This window comes from Sciurus carolinensis, chromosome 13 (genome assembly GCF_902686445.1).
Source record: "Sciurus carolinensis chromosome 13, mSciCar1.2, whole genome shotgun sequence".
Classification (NCBI taxonomy): domain Eukaryota; kingdom Metazoa; phylum Chordata; class Mammalia; order Rodentia; family Sciuridae; genus Sciurus; species Sciurus carolinensis.
The window spans coordinates 19,714,087-19,737,563 of record NC_062225.1 but is presented as its reverse complement, the minus strand read 5'-3'; the positions used below and the strand labels follow the sequence as shown (position 1 = coordinate 19,737,563).

Here is a 23,477-nt window from a genome sequence, read left to right as displayed (position 1 = left end):
ATATCTTTACATGAAGGTGTTTTAAGACATCAGTTTAAGCAACATTGGTTTGCTAGCTATTTCTCTTGAGTGAATGTTGGTAATTTGTGACTTTGAAGAAACTTTCCATTTCATCTACATTGTTGAATTTGTTGGTGAATATCATTCATAATTCTACCTTATCATCCTTTCTTTGCAATCTATGTTGATGTTATTTCTCTTATTCTTGACATTGAAAATTTGTAGGCTTTTAATGTCTCATTACTGACTTAGAATGATTTTCATGAATTTTACTTGAAATGACTGATTCCTGCTTTCCCTCCCCTTTTTGGTGTTTAATCAAATCATCTTTGGACTTTATTTCTTCTACATTCTTTGATTTTTCACTTTTTCTAGTTTCTTAGAGCTGAGATCAACTAGAAGCTTTATTTTTTAATGTGTACTCACCTAACTACTTGTTTAGCTGCAACACCTCAATCTAGTGTTCTTTCCATTTTCATTTTAAAATTGCTTAATTTTTTGGTTCATAGTGATCTAGAGATATCATTTGAGAATTTTCTAGGGATCCTTGTTATTGATTTCTAATTTAATTCCATTGAAATCACAAAACATATTTTTAATGACTTGAGTTTTCTAAATTGAGATTTATTTTATTGTCCAAAGTATGGTCTATTTTGACAAATGTTGTATGAGTATGTGTATTCTGTTGTTGGGTGTGGAGTGTTCTGTCATATCATGTTGTACTATAGTATTGTTTATTTTACCTTTGCTGATTTCCTATTTTTCAGATTATAATTAGGGACTTGTCCATTTCTCTTTTCAGTTACCAATGTCCATTTCATGTGTATTGAAGCTGTCATAAAAAAGGTGCATAAAAATTTGATTCACTACGTTATCATTGTGACATGACTTTCATCTCAAAAATCTTTGTATAAAATTTAGTTTGTATAAAATTAATAAAGCCAGTCAATATTTCTTTTGGCTAGTGTCAGCATGAGTCTTTACCATCTCTTAAGTTTAACCTACTTTGTGTTTATAAAGTGTATTTGTAGACTGCATATAGTCATGCAACATATAGTCAATAAGGGACTGCACACAATGATTTGATGGTTGTCCCATAAGATTTTATCACCTAATAACATCATAGCCATCTTATTCTGTGCATGTACTCTATGACATTCACACAATTATTGTATCACTTGAGGCATTCAGAACATATCCTCATCAATAGGCAGAGTGTGACTATAATCGGGTCTTTAAAAAAAAATCCTACTTTTGAATTTTATTTGAAATGTTTAGACTATTTACATGTAATTGATACAGTTAGGGTACATTCTATCATATTACTATTGGTTTTTCTGCTTGTTCCTTTTTTTCTTCCTCCTCCCCTTTTCCTCTTCTTCTAGAACTTTCTATTTTTCCATACTAGATTACTAGTTATAACTGTATTTTGTTATTTTAGTAATTGCTTTAGGGTTTCCAATATGCATTATCAACTTATCAGTCTAGGCAGTCTATTTTCATAGACTTATATTGTACTATTTCAAGCAAAGTATAAAAAGGTGACCATGTATAGACAGCTCATGCTTTGCATGGGAATGCAGGACCATAGAAATGATCATGAAAGCTGAAACTATATAAAGTAACCCTAATATATATGAGAAAATTTACAGTTGTTCTGACTTTTTAAAAAATGTTTTTCAAAAAACTAAAAGCTCTGTCAGTAGTGAATGTATAATTTTTTTAAAAACCAGGAAAACATTATATAAAACATCAGAAATGATGAGAATAATCCTTTTTGAAAAAAATTTAGACAGGACTTGCCTTTCTTCGTCTCATAACTTACAATAAAGAAACAACTCTTCTCTCACTTGGATTATGTAAATGGAAATGAAGAGGGAGGGGGGCATGAAAGATGGTGGAATAAGACAGACATCATTACCCTATGTACATGCATGACTACACAAATGGTATGAATCTACATTATGCACAACCATAGAAACAAAATGATGTGACCCATTTGTGTACAAGGAATCAAAATGCAGTCTAAATAAAAAATAAAAAGCATCTCTTTATGCCACTGAGTTGTACTCCTTTCCAAGTTTGGATCATCTTCCAACATTTTAAACTTTGTACTTTTAATATCATTAAATTGAGGAGACTTTCTCCAAAGTGAAGTTCTTTTTGCCAGTGTCATCTCCTCTGGGACATCTTCATTCTTCTTATCACAACCACTTTTCCCATTCATGTTTGCCCTTGTTAAGTGTCTCTGCTTAGTCCTTTCAAAGGTGCTAACATTCTCAACAAGTTATTTCTTCTCCAACTCTACTTATAGTGGACTTTGCTTTCACTTCCAATGTGAGTACATTTTTTTGTTGCACTTTCTTTACTGTTTATTTCAATTATCTATTTTCCTAACATGTCAAAAATGAGTGTCTTACAGGAAATAAACAAAAGTACACAAATTTTGCATTCAGTGTATGAACTGAACTATACATAGGCAGTAACTAATCACTGGCAGATTTTGAAAGAAGTGACATAATTGGTCACTCATCATGATTTATTTATCGTGTTGTGACCTGTGGACTGAGCAAGCTAAAAAGGTGGCATTTTATATAATTATTTGGTTAACATACTTTGTCTGATAGTTAATCTGTGTTGTTAATTTAACTAGTTTATGCCTAGAAAATTGGTAAAGCACACTTCTGGATGTCTATGAGGGTCTTTGCATAGATGACTTGGCATGTGGGTCAGCAAATGAGGTAAGATCTGTCCTTGGATGAAACAGAAAGCTTGCCCCCTGGTGAATGTGCAATTCTTGAGCAGGTGTTTTTTCATGCTGCCATCACCTGCTGATATCAGACTTCAGCTTCTTCAGTCTTTGAACTGGGACTCACACCAGTGACTCTCCAGGGAGCTGTTAGGCCTTCAGCCTAGGACTGTGGCTGCATCCTTGGTCCCTCTTGTGAGGCTTCTTACTTCTTGGACTATTGGTTTCTCTGACTCTTTAATTTGCAGACAGCCACTGTGGGACTATCCAGCCTCTAATCATATAAGTCAATCTAATAAAAATCCTTTTATAATTATATGTATATTCCATTGGTTCTAGTCCTCTAGAGAACCCTAATGCATTGTATAAACAGGAATTTTGAAGCGTTGTTGGGGACCATGTTCTTATTTCCAGTGCTAATCATTCATTTATATAGACCCATTACTTCCCTAATTGTTTGATATTTAGTGTCCTGAAATCCACTTTCTCACATAGTTCCCCCCCCAGCCCCATTTGGTTGGTTTAGTAAGAAGGGTATATGTGGTTCCTGTTATTCTATTTAGAACTAACTTAAGAAACTGACACGTTTCAAAGAATATCCACAATTACCTTTAAGACTATTACAATACTTCTTCCTTTCCCAACTACAGTACATATCTGTGTGAGATTAAACTTTCTTCTAATATTTAATTGTAACAACATACTAAAATGAATTAAATGCACACAACTCGAGAATCTAGCTATCTTTTGTAAAGTCAAATATGAAAAGATTTGCCAAAAATATAAACAATGCTATTTTTCTTACTCATTTGTTTTAGAAAACGTATTTTTTGTAAGGATGTCCATTAACATGATAATTCAGTCTTCTAAATGTACCAATAAATATTTCTAATATGGTAAATATGAATACAAAGAACCCACATAAGCCAAAAACATTCTGAAGTGATATCACTACTTTATACAATGTGCAACTAACCAGAAACCATAATTTTACTACCCAGATTGGAGTTTCACTAGAAGCTTGAAATATGCCTTATCTTAGACTAGGACATTAAGTTTTCCTTAATTGATTAAAACTGGAACACACAGAGGTAATACTAAAACAATGAAATAAAATGAAGACATTTAAAAACAGCTATATATTTTATGTATTTCCTTATTTTCTTTAATAGTTGAATGAAAAAAGAGGCAACCTCAATGTACAGTCATATAATCAACCTTTACCCATCCAAACACATAAAACTCAGTAGTTATCGGAAACAGAAATTGGGATTGGAAAGAAATTGTCCTGAGCTATAAAATTAAAATACATATAGGATACTCATTTCTGGCACGAATGCCTGAAATGCTTTAATTCTTTCCTGTTCAAATAGTTTCCATAGATCATTGGTTCTTATGAATTGTTTCCACAGATGACAGTATATTAAACAGCTAAGATCACAATTTTTTTTCCCCCTCTCATACTTATGCTAACCCTACATAACATTTCTTGGCCTGGTGACTCTGGAAGCTCCCTTTGAACTACTGCAGTCCCTGGTAACTGAGGGCTTTAGCTTCAATGTCTACAGCCAGTTTAAGTTTAAGGAAAAGTTCCTTTCTAAGACCCATGAATACCCAATGGTACCAACATGCTGCTTGTGCATGGAGGCTACCTTCACCTATGGCCTCTCTTGCTCCCACCCAGACCAGAAGCAGAATCCCAGCCCATGATGTACACCAAAATCAGTGCCCAGGGCTTCACCATTCTACAGGGTCTGGCTGTATTCACTATGAAGTCTCAGCTATGAGCCTTCAATCAGGTTCTGAAAGAGCCCCAGAGATCATTCAAAAACCCAGGGGCACCCATTAGCTCTGCCACAAGACTCATTCCCTACCCTCCTCTGACAAGTTTTTGAGGGAGGAAGTGGCTAATCACACAATTGCCTTTTTTTTTTTTTTTTTCCCAAAAATAGCAAATTTGGTTCTGTTTGAGTGTTGCATGCTTCTATTTGTGCCTCATTTCTACTCCTGACTTATAACTCTTAATTCACCTGTTCCAAAAAAAAAAAAAAAAAAAAAAAAAAAAAAAAAAAAAAAAAATCACAATACTGGGGTTCAAACTTCGGTTCTACCTTCTAATTGTGTGATTTTGAGAAAGTCATTTAATCTGTTTACTTTCCCTATTTTTAAAATAGGGGTAAAATTGTTACTTTATTAATGACTTGTCAGACACACAAAATAATACAGTTAAAGTGCTTAAAATCATTCCTGGTAAATAAAACATTTAGCAATTATGATTTACTAGTCAATAATCTTTAAAGACACACACCTGAAATCAATCCCTATATGTATTCATTTATGAGGTATAAGAGAAGGCACAAGGATAAATTTGGTGTTTTGTTTTTAAATTCCACAAGTGATTATGAACACAACAGCATAAAAACCATGGTTCGGATTCTACATAAATTATCATTTACACCAATCAGTGTTAAACTAAATCTAATTTGTTCCTAGAATCATTTTCCAACCCTGAAGATCAGCGAATGAGTCAACCTGATTTAGATGGGACAAGAATCTCTGCAACCTGAGTCTAAATAAATTCATTCAAAATTTCATGAGTAACCACTAAATATTAGTATCAAGTAGTTAAAGATGAATAAGGTTATCTCTCTTCTTGTTAAAGGTTAGTTATAATAGGGTAGTGCACACTAATATAAGGCAGTGTTTTACACAGTGTGGTTCATGTCTACATACCACTGACTGTGTCTGTGTGTATTTGGATCAGGGTTATATTTATAATGGGAAAAGAATAATGAGAGGTTCCGCTCTGCAATGAATGAACAGCACCAGAGCCTGAACTAGAATAAAGCTGCCAGCCTACCAGTTGCTCCTTCACCTTATGGAGACACATTCCCTAGAGACTAAAAAGAACCAAGCCAGACAAACTAGGCAGTCCTTTGCTCATTCATGGCCTACTCAACACTTAGTGTTTCCAACAAAGGCTAAAAGAAGAAAAGCCAAGATAGGAAAGCAGAAAAGTTTGAACAGCAAAGGTAACCCTAGAAACCCTATCATGCTCAGGTTCAGATGTGCTGGGTCAATACACCCCCACCCCCATCTAAAATGCTAAAAAGTTTCCTTTTAAAGAGAAAGAGTCACACAGAAATTCCAGTGAATACGGTCAGGTATGAGTTTCAAAGAAGCAGACTTATTAGGTTGAGTCCTGCAGCAAGCAGGAAGAATTGATGCAAAAATAGAGATAATCAAAATACAGTCATCACAGTGAAGCCAATTTGGAAAAGATCCCCTTCGTTTTCTTACATAAAAACTTACCAGAATTTAGGTTCTTTTTTACATATATTTTCTTAGACAAATAATATAGGTTACTTAAAATCTGTTACTCTACCTCATATGTAAAAATATCATTTATAAAATGATACACATACCTGAAGAGCAATAAATACCACACCATCATAGGTCTAAGACACCTGAAGTGGTGAATACCATATCATGATAGGTGTTTCATATCTATAACTTTCCTTAGGTCTCCTGCAGCCATTATGACAAAATGAAGTTTCCTCATTGCCTTATACTCTCTAGATAGACTTATATTACTGGCTCAGCAAATTCAAAATGAGCAAAACAGAAGGAAGAAGGGAAGAGGAAAAAGAAAGAAACAATTAGCAAAATTAATAAAATTAATTAATTGACAAGAAATTGCAGTTACAGGAAAACTAAAAAGAGACTTTCATTCTTATATCCTGGAGAGATTAATTAATTCTTTAAAATAAGGAACAATAAGCATTGTATTAAATAGTCCTTAATGTGCTTTTAATTATGTTTTTTGTACTATAAAATAATTAATGCTCCCTCAAGTTGTTTTATGCACTAGTACTTTGAAGCAAATGGTAAAATTGTCGAGGTGTCCAAAATAATCATTCTAACATAAGAACAGTTTTAACTTGCCCCTGATTTTGAAAATTAACTACTGATTTTTCTCACCTATAAAATAAAGCTGAATTGGACAATGTCTAAAGTTTCTGCCAGTTCTAAATGTTAATGATACTATTTTACTTATAGAGCTAATATACTCCTCCTTCCCTTTTTCTAAGCTAGCCTTTTTTTTCCTAATGGTGGAAAGTTTCCAAATTGTATCACATTGTTGAAATATAAAAATTCAAGCCTACTTCTAAGTATGAATTGAAAATAATAATTTCCCTAAAAATAAGCCAAAGTTGTTTATTTTCAAACCAAGCATGTTCCTAGGAAAATGAAAGTATTAATTAAAATTCAGAGATGTATAAAAACCTTGAGCAATAGTTACTGAAAACTACCAAAATAGACTACTTAACTTAGTAAACTGAAGCTCTGTATTAGAAGACATTTTTGTATATTACATATTTTTGATGATCATCTGAAAATCATAATATTTAAAAATATAACTACAATTTCTTTTGTATAATCTTAGTACATAATTGCTAACTTTCCAAAATTTTCATATAGATCCTCAAGGAAAGGTTTCATTTACCATTGCAAACACTGATTTATTAAATAATAAAGTAGAAGTCCATGCTTTGCAAGTCAGAATTAAATTTCTCACAGAGAAATTAAGAAAAAATATCTCCTATCATAGATAGTTATTAATAACCTATAAGTCTTCAAACCAGTATTTCATTAAAGAAATTAAGTGGGAGTTGAATTTACAGATGATGCCTGTGCTTTGGCCATTCTTCGAACCAGGGCTTCTTGTCTTTTTCTCTGAATTTCTTCAGGAGAGTACTTCCTATTTTTCTCATCTTCCTCTAAAAATTAAACAAAATATGTCTTAATTTTGTAACTTATAAAGTCATTTTGAACATGTGCTTTAAGTTTTGCTTTTTTATTATCCCGATTTACTATAGCTATTAAATGATACTAAATAAATATAAAATTCCAAGTATATACATACAGATACAATGCTCTATGTCAAAAGAAAAATCAAGCACTGATGGATTTGTCGCTATTTGAGGCATTTTTCTTCAGTGTGACAAAATTCAATTTGATTGAAAACTGTTTTTTTTTTTAATACCCAACAAATAATTCTTAGGGATGATATCTGACTTATAAATGTACATATCTTAAACACTTATAAATGTATATATCTTAAGGATTTTAAACATTATATAAACTTAAATAGAAAAGTAGTAAAAATATAATGAATTAAATTAGATATCAGTACCTCAAATAATGTATTTTACTATAAGATAAGCTATATTTATATACTGACATTTAGAAAAAGATAAATCTGTTATAAGACATTTCTCATGTTAATTAAAGGAGGTACTTCACAAAATATACCTTCCTTTCCTGATATAATGTAAATTGGGAAAAGATATTTAGGGTAAGAAATATTTATACCCCAAGATAATTCTGATGTCTTTTATTTCCCAAGCCAGTTATCTAACAGACTGAACCATATTTCTAAAAAAAATACTTAAAAATACTTTATGATTAGCTTGACTAATTAGCTAATATTTTAGTCTCACAGCTAAGAAACCAACAGTTCAGAATATACACTCATACAGAGTTTACATTCAACTGAGTATAAGGATGGAAGGAAAACAAGTTAATAATACACAAAGGCTGAAAAGAATATAACTTCCTGAAATCAGCACTTCCTTTAACTCAATGTATATTAAAAATCTAGTTGCAAAGTGAAACGATTGCAAAGTACTAAGTAAAAGTGGCTCTTCTTAAATTTGATTTTAAAATACAGGGGTCAGAAAATTTTGTTTCACTATAAGGTTAGGAAGTAAATATGTTAATTTTTGAGAACCATATGATTTCTTTATTACAATGCACAAAATATCCTACATTGTACCATGAAAATACTCACAATGTGTAAACAAATGATGTGCTGCTTTCAAATAAAACTTTATGCATGAAGAAATCTGAACTCCAATTTTCAAATGTAATTAAATATTAGTCTTCTTTTGGTTTTTTTTCCCCAACCATTTAAAATGTAAAAACCATTTTTAATGTGCTTCCTATATAAATATTGGCTGTAGGCTGTATTTGGACAAGCCATAGTTTACCAAATCTGGTCTCAAATCCATGAGTTAAATGGGTTTTGCTTCAAATACATTCCCTGGAGAGCAGCTTACTACACACCAAAGTAGAAGGAAGTAGAAACAACAGAAAACATTAGTAAGGTCAATACTAATCAAGAGATTAAAGACTATGGATAAGCTTACAGGAAGAACGGGTAAGGTAAGATAACAGGTAGATTACCCATCCATAAAAAAATGCAGATAGGATGGTAGGTAGGTATTTTGGAAAATTCAAATATTCGTTTTTAAAATTATGACTGTATGTAAGTAAATGTATATTTATGAAGCATGGTTGTACCTACTGGTAGTTTGGGCTATAATATGGAGAAATACTCATTGTCAGTGTTGATAAGTTTATAAATTGATGCAATTATTTTGGAGAAAAAATTGGAGATCCATCAAAATTCAAATTCCTATTTAATATTAGCAGATATAATCAAATAAACAAGCAGAAATTTAAGTAAAAGTATATTCACTATAGTATTGTTTCACTATCGTTTATAATTAAAATAAACTACAACCAACTGAAATTTCCATCTGTAGACAAACAGTTATCATGGTATATCCATAAGACATATCACGTATTCACATAAGCAAATCTGCATGTACTAATAGAAGATGGATATAATATATTAAATAAAAGCAAAAGCAAGTTGTCAAATAGTGGGTATATAATTCTGTCTATTCAAATGTGTACACATGTGTACACATAACACCTTCTTTCCACTGTTTTCTTTTTACCTTTTAAGCAACTAGCAGATTACTGTTATAAGCTAATACAAAAGAGGGGGCGTGACTTAAATAGAAAAGTTGTAGCAGTAATGCCAACAAAAACATGTCATGACATGTCATCTACATGACATAAAAATGACCTAATATTAAAAGAAACTAAAAACTCATTCATAAGCACTGATCAACATAAAATTATGAGTACTGAAGTTAGCTTCAAGTGAGGGAGAGTGAGAAAATCTATAATTACAAATCAGCATAGTAAGTGCTATAAAGTTAGCATTCCAGATAAAGTAAATCTAAATCATTCTGGATAGGTAGAAACACATTGCATATTAAAGGATAAATGGAAACTGGACAGGGAGATTTCATGTATGTATGGAGGATGCTGTTTTTGGTGAAGAAAGCAGATTATGTAAAAACATGAAGCTAGGAAAGAGTACTGGGCATTAAGAACCATAAATAGATAATGCTGGATATATTCCCTTATAGAAAATATAATAGTATCAGTGAATAACAGGCTTTTTATATTATATTGCATAATGTTCATCCAGATAGTGATTAGGCATGTTCTACATGCCAGATGCTGTGGTAGGTCTAAGTGTTATAGAAACTAAATATTTAATTCCAACTGCTGATGAAAAGAATAAAAGTATTAAGAAACAGTAGAATACAAAGAAAAGACCCAGTTATAGACTCTTCAAGGAGTGCTCTGCAAGAAATTAAAACGTATGTTGAAACAATGAAAGAGTGAGATGGTGGAGGTCAAATGTTGGAAAGGAGTTGTTATGTCAAAGGAATAGCATAGTCTAAGTTCTTGGCCCAGGAAAGAACTTATTCTGTTCGAGAAAATGAAGAGTTGGTATAGCTGAACCTTAATAAATAGGCAGGTTAAGGAGACATAATTCAGAACCTTTTAGATCTCAGTATAAAGTTAAGACTTTATTTGAAATATGATGTGTAGCCATCAACGATTCATTTTACACATAGAAATGTCGTGTTTGCCTATCTGGTTTTAAAGACTATTCTGCTATTTGGAGACTAGAATTGAAAGGGAAAATCTAAAAAAACTGTAGTCATCTAGTCAAAAAATGTATTGGATAAAATTGGTAATGACAGAGAGTAAGAAAGATGGGTCATTTGTAGATATAATTTTTTTTACCCTTTATTTATTTTATGTTTATGTGGTGCTAAGGATTAAACCCAGTGCCTCACATGTGCAAGGCATGTGTTCCACCATTGAGCCACAGCCCTAGTCCCTGTAGATACAATTTTTAAGGTATGACCAAAGGAACTTTTTGATAGAATGAAGAGGTGGGAAAAAGAGGAAATGAAGAATTGAAAATGACAGGATATATCTTATTTGTAAGTTAATCACCATTTTAATCATCAAAACTAGCACTGAAGTCTACATTAGATATTATACTAGCAAAGGTGTTTAAGTAGAAAGCTCCAAAATGTCAACTATTATTCACTGTTCTGCTAAAAGTAGGAGTAAGATTAAGTTCTAAAACAATGAATACTTAGTAAATAACTTACTAAATAATACAACATTAAACCTAACACTTTATACCTATACATTCGAAAGTATGATTTTCTAAGAAATAATTCATAAACTGTTCAACAGGGTACCTACTAGATGCTGATCATGATAAGTGCTGGGAAAGAATCCAATGTAATCTTCTGAAAAGTAAACCACCTATATTTCATGTATTTAGCAAAATTAATTTTAAGAATCACTTTAAGAATTCCAGTTAAAAACCATAGTTTTACCTCACATACAACCTACAAAACAATAACTAGTTTTACTGCTTTTAAAAGGAAACTATTTCATACATACCTTTTGAAGACTGTTTCAAAGATTCAGAAATTTTTACCAAAGACTTTTGCTGATCAGCTTCCCCAAGTAATGAGTTGACAGTTTTCTTTTTCTCAAAACCCTGTATAATTTTGGTGACAGTCAAACTTCTTTCTACACAATTTTGATTAAGCTGAGAAAGAATCTGAGGATTTTTTGTCTTTGTAAAAGTATACTTGGAAAATCTAACTGCTTTGTTAAGCTCACTTTGTGCTTCATCTGTTTGGGGCCTATGGGAGGGTTGATGAGTATTCAGTTTCTTATTAGTAGCAATTACTGTGCTCATTTGATTTGAATTCACATTCAGACTTGAACTTCCTATAAAAACGGATCTGGAACTGTGTGCTTGTATTGGAACATCACTGTTATTCACATGCAGATTATTCATCTGACAATTTGAGTTCTTAGAGTACAAAGTCAAGTCTGTTGTAGTACCCAAAAAATCTGGAGAATTTCTACTCATTTCCCTTTTCTCCATCTTCACTGATTTATTTATTTGTGTTCTATCTGTCAAGGAAGATGCCTGTACTGTAATGCTGCCCAGATTCAAATGATTTGATTGTGCCAACTGACTTCCTTGTTTAGATATAGTAGACATATTTTTGGCTTCATGTTTGGAACTATTATTGATCTCAAGGATACTTTCTGATGTTTTGCTGTCCTTTAAAATGTCCTGTTGCTGAGTTAGTCTTTCAATGTCATCACATGCTTGATATAACAAATCATCATCTACATCATCAGCTTCCCAAGAAGTCTCTAATTGATGACATGCTTTAATAATTTCATTGGCAAGCGATGGATCATTCCAATCATCAAAAAAAGAACCTAACTTTGATGTACAAGTCTGATCTGTTTTATTAATAATTGTTTCACGGTCCAAAGTTGAAGTGTCAAAAGGATCAATATTAACAGGTACTTTGAAAGACTGATCAAAAATGAACTTATTTTTTTGTTCACTAGAAAGTTTTGTGTTCAAAGCAGACTTCTTTTCAGAAGTATTTACATTAGAAGTAAAGTTCATAGGGATATCTTCTTTTACTTTTGTCAGATTAGATGCAACTGTACAATCTTGAGTTTTGTCTTGAATAACAATTTTACTGAAAGATTTCCCAAATTTCATTTTATTTCCAGTGGATGATAACTGTCTTGACTTATCATTTGGATTTGACAAAAATCTGTATTTTCCAGTATCTATTGGTTCTCTGTTATGTTTTTTTGCAGGAAGATCTTGTAATATTTTTGAATATCCTAACTTGGCATCTAGACTTTTATTTGTTCTTGATATACTTTCATCTTTTTTACTAATAAAGGTACAAATTCCCTTATGATCAGTAATCTGGGCAGTTCTAGAGGGGAAATGTTCAAGCATTTCAACATTTTGCATAACAAAAGGTTCATTACTTAGCACTCTTTCCCAATCATCCTCAAAATCACTGGTAGTAAATGTACCCATGTGCTTACTAGAAGCTTCTGGCTCTTTATTATAGGGAGTCACACATGATTTTGTCATTATGGGAAGATCTACTCGTGGATAAAGTGAATCTGGGATTTTACTTGGCAGTTCTTCAGTGACCACAGTACCATTAGTAATGATTTTCTCCTCTTTCAAAGCATTTTTGCTAGTGTTCAGAGAAGCGTCTGACAGATCTTGGCTTAACCGTCCACTGCAGTTCTGGGTAGAACCATCAAAAATGGCATTAAAGGCTGCTTCAGCATTTTGGTCAAATGGCTTCTGACTGCTGTTTTGATCATTTGCCACAGATATCCTGGTGTTTCCTTTCATTGGTGTCTTTATTATAGCATTATCTATTTTTGGAACCATATCATGTACTGGATGCATCTGCACACAATCATTATAATTATGTAAAGCCTCTGTTTCTGAAATTGCCTGGATAAAATCATGATTCCTCTTGTTTTGCTCTTGAATCACATCTAGCTCTTCCATATTTTTATCAAATTGTTTAGCCAATTTCATAAGTTCTTTTTCTCGATTTTGTGTTTTTAACCTATCAAACAATATTAAAAAATTATATTAAGAAATATCCTAAGTCATTATAAATATTCAATTGTCATTAAGGATAACTGTTATTTACTTAAAACTCCAAAATTTAGCACAATTATTTTAACTCCAAAATTTTATGTCAAAACTAAAGAAATTTTATTAGCAAATTTGATATGTTCACAGAAACAAAACATTAAAAATATTTTCTTCATTGAATCTTAGAAAAGCTAGAGTCTGAACTCACTTTGTACAGCTGATTTTTACTCTTGATTTTTCTTTTGCTACACTGGGAGTACAAGGAATAGCAGATGCACCAATCCACATGCCCAGCATGGAGTTTGTTGTTGGCTTCTCATCCTTTGACAGAGGGAGGAAAAGAGAGGTGTGAAGGTGTGCACACACACACACAAACAGAAAAGAGAGAGTGTGCATGTGCACAAGCAAGAAAAGAAAAAAACAAGAAAAATGAAAACTAACTACTTTAAATTATATTTCTAGAGCAATAAATTCTTGTGAAGTGACAGTTACTCAACAAACCCAAGGACAATGAGAAATTGGGGAATGGCAATAACAAATTACAAGAAGTGATCCATTTATGTTCCAGAGAGTGAAAATTTTCACAATTAAGAATTTGATATTTTTTAAATTATTTTTTAAGAAGTAAATTATTTGTCAAATGTATATTTAATATGTGCATGTAAAAGCATATTTTGATTAAAAGAAAACTGATGATAAAGTTCAGCTATTATAAGATCCTCATTAAAAAAGATCTTTGTTATTAGAAAGCAGCGAATTGTGGTAGTATTATCACAATTAAAAATGAACAGATACATAGGGGATTTCTTTCTATAATATCTAATTGTCCAAATTTTCCTTATCCCTGTTATTCTTTGTCTAAAGTTGGGCAATTTCTGTTGACTGAAATTGAGAACCTTAGAATTAATGTCAGAATTAAGTTAGAGATAAGAGCAAGGTCAGAATTAATGCTAAAAATGAGCTAGGGATAAGAACAAACAGTAAGTAGAGAACACAGAAAAACTTTAAGCCGGATAAAATCTAGGAAAAGTAATTTTAAATCTGGATAATTTGCTTTACTTTTTAGTCATTTGGTCAAACAAAAAGAGAATGAGCTTCATATTAATTGCAAACTAAATTGATAAATCAAATTGATAGCCAGGCTTTACTATATTTTTAGGGTAACTAGAATGAACACAAGTAACCATCACACAAGTTAAAAAGAAAGTCTTATGGTTACATTATAAGGTACTCAAAGACAAGGAGTCTTCCTATGATAGCGTAGTATATATCTAGTACAGTGCTAGACACAAGAAAATGCTTATTTTATTTGTAAGTAATTTGACAGCAACCCTATAACTTGGTATTTTAATATATTCAATGAATCAATAAGCAATTTTCTGAATAGGCACTTGAACCTACCTGACTTTAGCTTTGTAAATTAGGAAATCAATGTCACTTTTGGACTCAGTATTTCCCATTTTGTTTTCACAATCTTGAATTTAAGGAAAATAATATTCTTAATAATTTAATTATGAACTGCTCACTTACCAATTTTAAATTCATTTAATTTTCAGGAATTAAATTATGAAAAGTGTATGTGCCACTATTCCGCCTTACGTATCAAAAGTCCTTTTTATGTTTGTGTACTATTTCTAAGTATTACACTTTAAATTTATCATTAATAATTAAATAACTTACTGATTCACAACTACAATCTAGGTGCTCTATAAGGTATCTAAACACATTACTTCAGTTCATCCTAAAGAATATGCTGTGTAAAGTTGTATAAATAATAGAGAAGATATACACCATCCATAAACAGTACTGTATAAAAAGTTAATGCTGCAAAAAGCAAAATGACTAATAAAATGAAGAGCAAATTTAAAACAAAAGTCATCTCTAAAAAACATTAGTGCGAAATTAAGTAACGATTTCAGGATAACTTACCTAAAAATAAAGAACATAAAGATTTGTCATTCTGAGAACATGACAAGTTTTTAAAGAGACATTGATGTTATCAAAGATTTATATGCTTTAAAAGTGCTCAGTTGAAGAGGGTAATATTTATAAGCAACTAATTTCACTGTAGTTTTTCTTTTACACAAGTTACCACTTGTGTAATATTGCCATTTCTTTATGGTGAGCTATTATTTCCAGCCTATTTAGGTAAAGGATCCAATAATTTACTCAACTATTTTTTTATAACTATTTAGGCTGGCCAGCCCAAACACATTTTATTATGCTTCTTTCATGTGAAACCCACAATTAATGAAGATCTATTGTTAACTTATGGAGTAAGTAGTATTGTGGCACAAATGCTATTTAACTAATGAACTGTAGGTAAAATAAATTTCTATGACATGCCAAATGTGGAATGTAGAACTAGTAGCAACAGAGTTGTTTTGACTGTGCTAGCTGTAATTCTGGATATTTTATAGCTGCTAAGAAAAAATTTATTTCCTGTCTTCTCTACCTAGATGATGGTGATTCCTGATAACCACATATTGGGCCAGTGCCATCTATTGTCTGTGGTCAACATACAGTAACCATTTAGGAGAAGTTAGGAAAAAAAAATACAATTCCTTCAGAGAAGACACAGCAAAAAGTGAATGATCTTTGGATTTTAATGTTGTTAAAGTTCAGTGTATTGGATCCACACTTCTTAATAACAGCAATAGGACTGATATGATAAATATTAGTTATTGGATAATTTTTTGTCAAATGACTTAAACTTATATTTCTATTGCACTCAAGCAGTATAAGAATTGAAATAAAAAAACTCTTGAATATGGTTCTTTTACAGTAAATAAACAATCATAATTAACATCTTACATTTATAGTGTCCTAATTTATAAATAATTTTTAACTAATTAAATTTTCATAATGATTAAATGAAGAGAGTAAGACAAGCAATAATTTTGTTTATGGCAAAAGGGAGGTTGTAGAGTTTAAATGACTTGGTTAGGGTTACATAGCATGAATGAGGACTAAATTTAAATCCAGTCCTCTTTCCACTTTTGTTTCTTAGTGATCTTATAAGACAGGGAGTATTAAGAGAAATTTCAATGGGGGAAAAGCTATACTATAGATTGAAAGCAAAGAGTATAGATTTGTATAACAAAGCAAAGAGCATAGATTTGAATAACAAAAAGCGAAAATATCACAAAAGGTAAAATTTATATTGTCTTATTTTATTAGTCTAGTAACTTGAAAACTGATGCCAGATATTGTTAAACACAACATTAAAGACAAAATACAAACCAAGCTCTGGTCAAAAATTACTAGTCAAAAAAAAAAAAAAAAAAAAAAAAAAATATATATATATATATATATATATGTTTAGGAAAATATACACAGTTAGCTCTCTGTATCTGCAGATTCTACAACCAGGGATCTGACTAACTGCAGACTGAAAATGTTTGGGGAAAAAACCCTGCATTTGTACAAAATAGTAGCACAGACTTTTTTCTTGTCATTATTCTTTAACAATACAGTAAAACAACTATATATGTGGTATTAGGTATAAGCAACCTAGAGATGATTTAAGGAATTTAGAAGTGGCTAGAGGGTTCAGCTCGGTAGTAGAATACTCACCTAGGAAGTGTGAGAACCAGGGGCAGGAAAGGAGAAAGAAGGAAAAAGAAGTAAATGGAAGGATATATAAATGTTATATGTAATAGTACACCATTTATATTCGGGACTTTAGTATCTAAAGATTTTGGTATCTATGGGCAGTTCCTAGAACCAATATCCCATGGACTCTGAGGGATGACTATATTACCAATTTTATACTATATTTCTTTTTTCAAAACATGCATTTTAGAAATAGAAAAGAAATTATCTTTGCTGCCGTATTTGGAAAAGAATAAAGGACAAAACATTTTTCATATAAATGAACTGGATAAGAACAAATTTTCCATTATTTTAAAATAAACTAAACTAAATAAAACAAACTATTGATATTTACCTGAGGAGCAATACGATTAACAATGTCCGAAATCTCATCACTACCTGTTGTATAAATCTGTTTTCTTTTTCCTTTACCTAAAGAAACAAAGATATTTTATAAATTTTAAACCAAAAAACTTAATTAAAAAAACCATCATTTTAAAAAAATGATTTTAATTAGTATGGCTTAGAAATATGCAGACATCACATACATATTAGAGATAAAAATCACATAAATTCTCAAAAAACACCTGCTGTTTAAAAGTTCATGACGTTACCTAAAATTTTATAGTTAAATCTTAACAATTTATCAAATATTTATCCACATAAAAATGTTAATAACAAATTACCTAACTGTTTTGTCATTGGAGAATTCTGATCCCAAAAGATATCATTCTGTCCATCTGGATCATTTGGAGAACTGAAGGTACATGATAAAAAATCCATTTTCAGCACTCTCCTTGGTGTTTCATACCTTTCTATATAAAATATTATTAAATAACAATTGTTCCATGTTAAAGCATTGTTTTATTTCATAATATCACAAATAACAGTTTACTTTTAATAGTCACAATATAAAATTTTCTAATATTACTTTAACCAAAATTAAAATGTTTGGCATAAAAATTATGATTAAGACTTCATAAACTTAACACAATAAATAGCAAGAATCTTTAGGTATTTTGGTACCTCTATAAATGTATAACAGGGTATAACCTAGTTTCTCCATTCATTACGACTGGGCATGGCAGAATCTGGGGAACCACTTGTAACTTACAGATACATTTCCCAAATCAAATATATCCCAACAGAAACTTCAGTAAAAGTCTTTTAGCTGCTTTTCACCAGTTCTATACAAACTCCATTAATTATTTAAAAAAAAAAAATTCGTGATCCATTTCTTGGGAAGTTTTGACTACCATCACTCAACTTTTTATAATTTGGGCGTGTTGATTTCCGAGTTGCTTTATGGTTGTAAATTAATGACAATGCAAGGTAACAAACGCTGTATTTTAAGAACATGCTCTAGAAAAAGGCTTTCATATTATTTTTCTCTAACTAGAGTTATTAATGAGTCTTTAAAAGTGGAACAACCAAAAACTGCTAAGAATGGAAGGGGTCCTTCCTTTAGTACACTAAGGGATGTTACTGCCAGCAACTTCCGGTTTCTTCAAAATGATGCCAGGCATCAGCCAGGCGTCGGTGAGACAAGCCTCGGCTTTTCACAGTCCCTTCTCTCAAGCAAGCCAGGGGGAAAAAAAAGTTTAAAGGGAAAAATTCCCCAGGGAACACGCTGCAAGCAATGGTCTGGCGCCTCATTCTCCAATTTCGCCATTGCTGACAGCAGGGCAGCCTAGAAACTAGCAGTCCTCCGGCAAACAGGTAAACCACAGCACCCATTCCGGGGTCGGGGCGGTCCAGACTGGCAGAGCCGAGCTCACACTCGCGGTCCAAAGACGTGGGGGAGCGGTGTAGGGTTATTTTGGGACTCGCCTGGGGAGAGGCCCACAGAAAGAAAACACGCTGCCGGACTCCACCCCCACCCCACCCCCGATTTTCCTGTTAATGGCTGGGCTGTGGAGCTACAGCGCCGAAGGCGGGCCAGCAGCGCTGCCCACGTCTCACCCTCGGGGTTACTGTTAATGCCCGAAGCGACTGCTGGACGCTGCTCTTGCTGCCACGTCGGCCCGGGAGGGCCCTCTCCGGCCACGCGGAGAACCGAGCGGCGGGCCGACCTCAGCCGCCTGCTCCCTGGCTCGACCACCGAGCTGCATTCCTCGCTCGCCGCCGTTGTGCGCGGCGTGTTCTTCGGGGCAGAGCTGTCCCCATATTTTCTTCGCCGACTCATTCCTACGACCCCCTCCCCACTCCACCAGACGTTTCTTTCACATTTTGCAACGGAAGGAGCAGAGCAACGGCACTAAAAACCAGACGCCGCGCCAACGGCCGCCGCCATTTTGGCCGGTGGGGCGCGCACGAGAGGCTGCCACTGATTGGTTGCGTCTGTATGAAGGGCGGAGCCTCCAGGGTCTGGTTGCGCGCGCTTTTGCAGCTGGGACCTGAGCCTCCTCTGGAGGGGAGGTCTTTCGCATTGGAAGGAAATGTAGGGGTGGTGGTCCAGCCAAAGTACCTGAGAATAAATCAAGAGGTAGAAAGGAAATTGAATTCACTAGCAACTTTTTATTGAATTTATAACTAAAACTACACATTGCATAGTTTCAAATTATTGTGGTTTTTAGGATTTGTTAAGAGGAACTAGTATGGAGTAGAAATGAATAAAACTAATTTTTCATAGATGATATGTACATAGAAAAATGAAAGTAGAAAGTTATTAATAATTTAATCAAGTTACTGGGTACAAAGTCAATATTCAAACAATTATGCTTCCATAGTTTAACAACAAACAAAAACTGAAGTTTTAAAGAATTGTGATTTATAAAAGTACGAGAACAAATAACTAGGAATAAAGTTAACCCAAGGTTGTCACCTACCTCTCCAGAAAGAACCTACAAAATATTTTTGAAAGAAATTGAAAATCTAAATAAACCAAAGGTTATATATGGGTTCTAAGACTCGCTATTGTAAAAATATCAGTTTTTCCCGAGAAGAAGCCTCTCCAAAGAGGGGTTTCCTTGTCCTTTTATGTCACCTTTCTACCTGTTTATTATTTCTTCTATCATAACTCAAGTTGAAATTGATCCCAAATTGATCTACAGATTCAGTGTATATACATTCAGAATTCCAGCAGGATTACGTGTGTGTGCACACAATATGATGTTTATTGTAAAGTTTATATGAAAATGCAAAGAACCAAAATCATCAAAAAAAACCACAATCTCTTGAAGAACTATGAAGTTGGATATATACTAGGTATCAAGACTTAGGTACAGTTATAGTAGTTAAGACAGTTTTATAATGGTAAAAGGATAGACAAAAGAAACAGATCACCCCAAAACAAACTTCCACATAAATGAAGGCTTCATTTAAGACAAACATGAACCTCCTGAATAATGGGAAAAAGAGTTCTAAAAAATAATAATGCTTGGTTAATTTGACATTCACATGGAGAAGGGGGAAAAATGACCCCTACCTCAAACCATATCCCTAAAGGAAATGCAAATTGATTACAACTCTAATTGTTATTTTGTAAGATTATATGAATGTCTTCAAGACAGAAAATGAATTTTAAATAAACCAAAAGATCACTAAGGAATCCTAAGGAAAATAATTACAAATTTGACTACATTAAATTGATAAGTTGAAAACTTCTTTCCATAAAAGGATGACATGGTAGAGAACAAAAGGCAAGGCACAGATTGAAAGAAGATATTTGTAAGGTGAAATTAAGGGCCCATGTATAAGCTATATAAAGAACCAATTGATCAGAAAAATGGGAGTGACACTTGAGCAGACTTGTCACAAGAGAAAAGCCTAAATATTCAACAAATTGTAGAATGTGCTCAACTCTATTTTTAATCAAGAAAATGCAGATGAAATCCATAATAGAATGGCTAAAATTTAAAAATCAGGCAATATTGGTATCAAAGAAGGAAGACAATACTGCTGCTGAGAGTATAACTTGGTACAACCACTTTGAAAAACAATTTTTGATTGACCAGGTACACTTCCTATAGGAAATAAAGACTGAGTAGTCTTTAATTCAAGAAAAAAGCAAAGTCATAATTGTGTCATTATATTTACATTACATTGTTTTATACAGAATTCCAGCTCCAAATGGACAAAATAAGAAGGACTTTTGTTTGTTTTGATTTTGCAGTCTCATTAGTATGTTTCAATCCTAAATGCACCCAAGTGTGAGGCCTTCTTCCTCAATCCTGTCCTACCAGCAGTTGTCACTAAAATCACCTACCATACATACCTACCATGCTTAACTGCTTCATCAAGAACTTCTGCTGCCCAAACACCTCAATCCAGCCAGGTGGTCCCAAACAGGTAAAAATGATCAGACCGGAAGTGAGCACCTGACATTAGTAACCAATCTCTGTGCTCAAAGTCCATCTCTGACCATCATGAAAAGTTGTATTGAAACAATCATTTTCTTTTAGAAATGTAAACTAAGAATTCTCAAGAGAGCTGTGTGCAAACCCAAGTGGGGGTGTAGAAACAATAGAGAAGCCTGCTAAGGGTGGAAGAGAAAGAATTATGCAGACTGACAACCATTGGAATATCTGTTGATGCTGGACTCCTTAAAATCCAAACAACCATTCAATGACAATGTTCCACAGATAAGTTCTATTGTAATTCAAGGTCTTCTCTTTTTCAAGGTGTGACTTTGCAGTCAACCTTCCTTCTCTTGGGCTAGCTAATATCCGTATTTCTTTATTTTTTGTATAGAAAACAAACAACAGCAACCATAAAATGCAGAACCAAAACATGGGGAAAAAAAACAACAGGATTAGAATGAAAGGTTATTCTCTAATTTATTCATTTTTATTGGAGGCATGAATTGGGAACAAACATGGCCAGCTACAAAATGCTTTATTTTTAAATGCTGCTTGCCAACACAATGCCAAAATTCCTTATGGATATGATGGTTGCTGTAATTTTTTATGAAATCACAGTTATGAATGATTTGAGCTGCTTTTGTAAATAAGTTAACAATGTTATTTTGAAAAGTTCAAAATAGAATTCAAGAGAATCCCAAGATGGAGTCAAAACTTAAAATATTTTAGTGCATCATGTGAACCTGAGACAAATTATAGTGGTCACTGCCTGTTATCTGAGATCACTATTTACATTTTTTGGTTCCGTTTTTTTATAGAGACATAAAAGCTAAGGAAAGAAGAAATGTATTTATTTTTTTTTGTAGCCCATTCTCCTGGATGCTGCTTCACCCTCTATTTTATCAGTTTCTTCAATTTCTCATCCTCTGAACTCACTAATACAGTTCCTGTATCATCCATCAAGCAAAGGGGACAGAAAAACACCAGGTCCCCAAATATCTCCTTTCTGTTCCCCCAAAACTAGCCATGTTAAGGGAACAATGAAAGCAAACATGGGACAGAAGGTCCTGATACACGTTATCTTGAAGGTCACTGGCTTTCTCTTATGCACACTGGGAACTAGGGCAAGTTAGTGTTATCTGTTGAAAACTGCTTTCTTGAAGGTACATCAGTTTAGCTCTTTCTTGAGATGCTGGTCAGGCAAGCAAACTAAGCAAGCTAATGCTGACGATGTCACTGCTTCTGCAGCCTAGCATAGAAAACTCTGAGTGGGAATGGGTACAGAACTGAGGGCATGCTGGAAGGAACACATGTCACTTGTCCAGGCAGCAGTCACTGGACTAAACACCATGAGGGAGAAAAGGCACTATTTGCCAAAGCACTGTGAGGGACCGAGGCGCTCTCAACTTGTCACCACTGAACTCTTCTTGGAGCAGTCCCTGATCTCATGTAAGCATTCCCCAATAAACCATGTCTCCCATGCTATTTTCAGGCACTGCCTTTGCCTGTCTACAGCCTACACCACTGCCCTGACACAAATGAGCTGTGGATGAGACACTTCCCTTGCCAGCCTCCAACTTTAGATTGTCATGACCTTTGTTTTCTCAGCTCTGATGCCAGAGCTGCTAAGTACATTGGAGAGGTTCCCATCTGCACCACCATGACTCTGTAGTCATCAGCTGAGTTTTCAATGTCAGATGACAAAGTGTCAGTGGTCAGGTCATTTTTTTCATTCTGCCAAATAGAGACTCCAAATTTCTACCACTTTCTACAAGTCCCCTTCCAGCTCAGATTGTCCCTTCATTAAAAAGTTCTTTATAGCATACTTCCCTAATGGGGGAAAAAACTAGGAGATATAATATCCCTCATTAAGAGTTTGGAGAAAAAATGTTCATCATATCTTAACTTTGATCATGGTGGAATATATCTAACTTTAAATCCAACCAACAAATCACAAAATAACTACATTCTTACAGGTCAAGTTAAAGGCAGAGGAGTCTACACGACAAAGTCCTAACCCCAAATTTGTAAGCAGAGGTCCCTAGATGGAACTTCCGGAAAACATCTTTAAAAAGGACAATTTCTTGTTCCCCTTCTATTTGATAGGCAGGGGAACTGCAGGAGCCATCATGGGACTCAG

The 23,477-nt window shown here is 33.4% G+C and overlaps 1 protein-coding gene across 3 annotated transcripts; it reads right to left on the bottom strand.

The window, feature by feature from the left end:
- Positions 1-4,792: 4,792 nt before the first annotated feature.
- On the bottom strand, positions 4,793-19,334 carry Etaa1 (ETAA1 activator of ATR kinase). 3 transcript variants are annotated; one of them, XM_047523070.1, is made up of 6 exons: positions 18,999-19,334; positions 17,723-17,851; positions 17,392-17,468; positions 13,651-13,763; positions 11,387-13,410; positions 4,793-7,530 (listed from the first exon to the last, which is right to left on the bottom strand). In XM_047523070.1, exons 1-6 carry the CDS (start codon positions 19,219-19,221, stop codon positions 7,412-7,414), a joined length of 2,685 nt encoding a protein of 894 aa, XP_047379026.1. In that variant the 5' UTR covers positions 19,222-19,334; the 3' UTR covers positions 4,793-7,411. The 3 variants fall into 3 exon arrangements, with proteins under 3 accessions (XP_047379026.1, XP_047379027.1, XP_047379028.1); XM_047523071.1 differs by having other exon boundaries at positions 18,304-19,135; XM_047523072.1 differs by lacking the exon at positions 18,999-19,334 and having other exon boundaries at positions 17,728-17,842.
- Between the last annotated feature and the right edge of the window lie 4,143 nt (positions 19,335-23,477).